General features: G+C 41.5%; 1 protein-coding gene across 7 annotated transcripts in view; it reads left to right on the top strand.

Moving 5' to 3' along the window:
• agap1 (ArfGAP with GTPase domain, ankyrin repeat and PH domain 1) overlaps nt 1–6,000 on the top strand; it is a 134,644-nt gene that overhangs the window by 62,634 nt on the left and 66,010 nt on the right. For 6 of the 7 annotated variants that reach the window (XM_058402731.1, XM_058402732.1, XM_058402729.1 and 3 more), the window contains one exon: nt 4,847–4,905. In XM_058402731.1, coding sequence (XP_058258714.1) covers nt 4,847–4,905 — 59 coding nt within the window. Of the gene's footprint in view, nt 1–4,623; nt 4,687–4,846; nt 4,906–6,000 lie in introns of those variants that run through there. The other variant, XM_058402733.1, reaches the window with a different exon arrangement.

The raw sequence follows: 6,000 nt of genomic DNA on the forward strand, positions 1-6,000 counted from the left end.
GAGAGTGAGTGTGCACACTGCCAGGGTTGTTGTTGTTGTTGTTCTTCTTCTTCTTCTTCTTCTTCTTCTTCTTCCTCCTCCTTTATTGGGTTGCCACAGCAGATCATCTGGTGCGCATATTTCGATTTGGCACAGGTTTTACGCCGGATGCTCTTTGGAAAAGTGTAACACACTACAATGGTGAGAAATATACAAACAAGTCAGTGTGCGCTACATTTAAGCAAACATCAAATAGTTTCTTTTTTATAAAAGACAGTAGAGTGAATTTTCTTTCTCTTGTTACTGGATGACAAGTAAAAAACAGTTTAAATGCTTTCTCTGGTGGTTTTACAGTAAAAGGAAGACTTTTGAGTGTGTGTGTAGGTGTGTGTGTGTGTAGGTGTTTGTGTGTGTGTGTGTAGGTGTTTGTGTGTAGGTGTAGGTGTGTGTGTGTAGGTGTTTGTGTGTAGGTGTTTGTGTGTGTGTATGTAGGTGTGTGTGTAGGTGTTTGTGTGTAGGTGTTTGTGTGTGTAGGTGTTTGTGTGTGTGTGTGTGTAGGTGTTTGTGTGTATGTAGGTGTGTGTGTATGTAGGTGTGTGTGTGTAGGTGTTTGTGTGTGTGTAGGTGTTTGTGTGTAGGTGTTTGTGTGTGTAGGTGTGTGTGTATGTAGGTGTGTGTGTGTAGGTGTTTGTGTGTAGGTGTTTGTGTGTGTAGGTGTTTGTGTGTAGGTGTTTGTGTGTGTAGGTGTTTGTGTGTGTAGGTGTGTGTGTAGGTGTTTGTGTGTGTGTGTGTGTAGGTGTCTGTGTGTGTAGGTGTGTGTAGGTGTCTGTGTGTGTGTGTGTAGGTGTTTGTGTGTGTAGGTGTGTGTGTGTGTGTGTAGGTGTTTGTGTGTGTAGGTGTGTGTGTGTGTGATAGGGGATTGAGTAAAAACTTGAATGGTTTCTGTGTGAAGAGATTTGAAGATGGTGGGTTTTAACATGTGTTCAGAGTTAGTGTATGATGATAGTGAGACAGGAAAACATCACCGTGGGTAAATAAATAGAACAGATGAACATAAGCTTTGCCTTTTGTAACGTCATTTATGCGGCACACACTCACAGCGTGTCCTTGCTGCTGTATTCCTCTGTGTTTCAGTAGAAAATGATCCACTTTCTGCCTGAGAGCAGCGGTCGCTGCAGTATTTAATCCTAGCTAGCGATCATAAGTGCACACCTTTTAGCCGTATTGCTAATTGTGGCTTCCTTTAGCTTTTCTGGTGTTGGGATTTGACTCCATCATAAATCTGAATTACATCTCTAATGGACTACACAACATGCTCACATGCAAGCTGTCTCCATCACTGCAGCAACTGCTGATGCCAGGCACATTTGTGTGTGTGTGTGTGACCTACTTCATCAGTTCCCCTCAGGCAGGAGCCAGCATCTGTGAGAGCAAGAGTGAGGGGGTTAATACTGTAGGGAGATTGTGTGAGAAATGTTTAAACGCTGAAGAGACTCCGAAAGCTGCTGAGTCTCAGGGACTCCTGAAGAAGACAAGGTGCACATGAAGTCCTAAACCACAGTCACAGCTGAACCTGCAGTTCGAACCAAGTCAGGAGGGAGCTGTTCTTTGTGCTGCACTTCTACATCCCGCACCAACAACTCTGTGTCTGAAATATCTAATCTCATGTGCCTCGGAGCTTTCAGCGTTTATCATCTTTCTCTTCCTTTCTTCTTCTTCCGAGTTTCCATTTTCAATCTGCTGAAGGCTGTCCTCCTACACATTGTTCCATCAGTGTGTTTCCGCAATCCGTTTTCTCTTTATACGCACGCACGCACACACACTAGTGTGTGAGCACACCAGCATGTGTGTGAGTGCTTGTGCTCGAGCCCATGGCTGTTGTGATGTAGTCGTGTCGGATCCCAGACTGAGCGGGTGGGAAGGCTAAGCAGGTCATGGGAAAGCAGAGACGGACCAGTGGCTGTTTTAATAAGCAAACTTACCCCTCCATCTCTCTCTCTCTCTCTCTCTCTCTCTCTCTCTGTCACGCACACACACGTGTAAACAAGTACATGTATATGTATCTGTAGTCACCGAAGATTTGATTGGCTACCACAGGTAGCCCTGGGAAATCTATGCTTACTGTTGTGATAAGTACTTCATAAGCCTGTCTTCTCTCCACTAACACATTAGGGTTCATTTGGATGAAGAGAGACCCTGATCACATTAGTTTATTCATACATCTGTAAGAGTTAATGAGCAAATATTCTTATGAGAGTGGAAGATGTGGCATAATAAAATATTTTTCTGCTGAAATAACACCTTCCCTCTGTCGTTTTGCGACACACACACACACACACACACACGGGGCAGATGGAACACCGAGAAATAACGAGCAGAAATCTAACACAGCAAATGATGTACTGGATGTCAGATCAATAATTCAGCAGTACTGCCGCAGCGCACACACACAGAAATTAAAATCTTATTGGATTACCTTTGTCCTCATTGACAGTGCATGTTTATAATAATGCCACAGTTAGTACAAGCGTTTTTTATTCTGTATTTTACTAGCCACAGAAATCACGGCTTCGTTCAAAAGCAGAATGAAATGCAGCGGTGGAAGATGTGCACGTTATTAGAATGTAAAATGTATTATTTATATATTTTAGCTGTCTGAGCTTCCCGAGTAAAGATGGGCCGTTCTTGATGCACATTGATAACTCTCGTATCCAAATCCTGTCAGACCGTCGCTTCAAAATATTTTCCTTGACGTGGTGACTGAGTGCGCAGAGTGAAATCCGGGCCTGTGAGAATGTTAATATTTTGTTTGGATGCTATAGAGCTCACATTATTGACTCAGGTGATGATTGTTTACACGTTCCTTCAATTGGGAAATAGATTGCATGTGAAATTGGAAAGAAGATTGACGGAGGGAAAAAAAAGACTTTTGACCTTGGCCTGTCAGACTCCTGCCACTGATAATTAGATTAGATTAGGTGTCTGACAGACGGTCATGGATGTATTCATGGGCTGCATTAGCGTTAAATCGCACAGATAGGAGCTTTAATTTAAAAGCTAGATTAGAATGTGTGGCGTGATGCAGAGATACTCAGCTTTGAGCTCTGACAGCTTCGGTCTCCTCTCAAACCTCGATAAAGCCTCATTGTTCCAGATGAGCGTTTTCTGGTTTAGCAGAACAATAGGAGGATCTTAGCATGTCTCTTCAAACAGGTGATGTAGGACACAAGAACATCTGTACAAACAAAATGGCTTTATCTAGCTCTGATGGAGATAGAAATGTTGCAGGTTTCTGTGTGAACTCTTCTGTGGAAGATGAGACAAGGTCACGGTCTCACAGCCCTCTGAGTTTCTGCCTCTGGAACAAACAGCTCCACTTCACTGACTTTAGAAAGGAAGAGATTACGCCTTCAAACAAAGCATGAAGAGAACCGTTTAAGATGGTAAAATGGTTAAATTGTTGAATTTGATTGGTCAGGACACATGGATTGTTTTTATTTTTAATAAACCATATGCCAGCACAGCTCCATGCTTAATGTTCCTGTTTCTATAGTAACAGCTCCTTTACAGACTAATAGAAATGTCTTGTTTAACAAAGAGAAAAACGTTTTATTCATTTATTGAAGCCTTTTGTACAGAGGCATTTATTTCATGTTTCATGGCTCAGGTCAGTGCAGGTTTTCCACCACAGGAAAGTCTTCATTACGGAGAGCCTTCACTCTGTACTTTCTCCCTAAAAAGACAAGCTGCAGTTTTAACATCTTTATCACTGAGTGAGAGAGCAGTTATGTCTTTAAGTTGTCTTGTCTTGTCTGTCTGAGATTCTTGTAAGTGTAGTGTCTCATGAACGAGTGGTGGAATGATTGTAAGATCTCTAAGAAGCAGGTAGATGAACTGATTTAGATCTTGGTTTTGATCCAAATAGGGTGAAGGTGAAAGTGTCTGAAATAGCTTGTCTTCAGTAGCTTCCTTCCTGTTTGTTATATAAAGATGCTACTTACACATACATGGTCAGGAGCTCAAGGCTTATCTTCATCACTGTTCACCATGTTTGTCATCTGTTCATCCATCTATCAGAGCGATGGGGATGTGTGGGTGTGGTATTTACACCAGGTGCTTTCAAACCTTTTGGAAAAATGACTCCAGAAGACATTTCTGTGACCCCAATAGGTATATATATATGGCACCTGTTAGTGGGTGGGATATATTATACAGCAAGTGATCATGTTGTCCTCAAAGTTGATGTGTTAGAAGCAGGAAAAGTATGCCAGTGTAAGAATTTTAGCGAGTTTGACAAGGGCCAAATTGTGATGGCTAGATGACTGAAACAGAGAATCTCCAAAACTGCATCTCGTGTGGGGTGTTCCCGGTGTGGGGTGTTCCCGGTGTGCGGTGGTCAGTATGCAGTGGTAACTAGAAAGCACATAATTATGCAACTTTCAACCAAATATGTGAATCAAACCTATTTGCTGGAAAAGCCACCTCAGTGCCCACACATTGTGAAAAACACTCACTTCCTCCTGCCTCTGCTTACTTTCACTTCATGTCGACTTAAGTTATTAAGGCAGGACCGTGATCTCTGCTGGTCACAAACAACTGGAGGAGCTTCATCATAAGTAGGGTGATTTTCCTGCAGCAAAAAAAAATGTGTTGAACTTGTCCATCGATATACGCTGTGGATTTCATGGACATCTGAGCTCAGTGAGGGTGGGTTTATTAGGGTGGGGTTGGGGGTGTGGCTTCCATAATATCTAATTAACAGCCATTATTAATGCTGAGATCGTCAGAGGCTGTGCTGTTGTTTTCTACTGTATGATCACGTTTTTAATTTTGTTACCTCTTCAATGTGTGTGTTTTTGTTTTGCAGATGCCTTCGTGAACAGCCAGGAATGGACCCTGAGTCGCTCGGTACCGGACCTCAAAGTGGTGAGTGCTGCGTCCTGTTCTTCTCCTGTTCATCTACACCGACCAGTAGGGATGGGAGCTTATATGACTTAAATATATCCAGTACTTTAACAGCACAATAACTGACAGATAAACTGTTATGGGGGAAAAGCATAACACAATAATGACTTTTTAAACCAAAATCAATTATTAAACTCTGAAAAGAAAGACAGTTAAAGTAACTGAGTAACAGGTCGGTCATTGATATTAAAGACATAAACATTTATAGAGATTTCTCAAGATAGTAGTGAATTATGATGTCATTTTATTGTCCAGCTCTGGATTAGAAAATAAATTACACTTATAATTCTATAGAATCTTGTGTAATGGTCAGTGCTGTGCATTTTGACTCATTTCCTCTGTACATTTCTGGTAGCTTGTAGGAAAAGGTTGATTTGGTCATGCTCTATTATGTCCTCACCTTCAGCAAACTGAAGAACAACTTCATCCTCATCTCCTCGCTCTAAAGCTTTCTCAAGCTGGAGCGGTCAATACCGTGGTGGTCAGTTAGATAACCCTGTGGTGTACTTTTTGAGTGTTAAGATGCGTATGGTGTTAAATAACCCACACACCATATTAAGGTTTAGACGTAGATTTAACCAAAGGCACCTGGAATGCTTAAGCCCTCGTTTGATTAATCTTTATTATATAAAGGCTTCATAGCTTCTATCCAGCTGTCATGTAATGTGGCTATTTATTCCTGTGTCTAGTGCAGGGCGCTGTGAGCAATAATCTGCACCCCTGTACACTTTAAAATGATCAGGAGCTCACTGTATATCACAGTGTCATAAGATACGAGAAGGTTATTATTTTATTTAAGGGGAAATAGAGTTACAGCAGTGTGATGGTAACATATTGAGAGAGGGAGAGAAATAAATAAAACAGTAATGTTGACATGATGAATACACAGTGACTGGTAGCAGTGTGATATGGAGAATAAATAAATACAGTAACAGATAAATAGATAAAGCTGTATATAGACGGAGATATCAGAAAGTCTCAGCGTGAGTCTTCCTTGTTTTTGTGTTCTTTCTGTGATGCAACACTTTGGATTGATGCACTGATTTAAAAGGCAAC

This window comes from Hemibagrus wyckioides, linkage group LG11, assembly GCF_019097595.1.
Source record: "Hemibagrus wyckioides isolate EC202008001 linkage group LG11, SWU_Hwy_1.0, whole genome shotgun sequence".
Taxonomy (NCBI): domain Eukaryota; kingdom Metazoa; phylum Chordata; class Actinopteri; order Siluriformes; family Bagridae; genus Hemibagrus; species Hemibagrus wyckioides.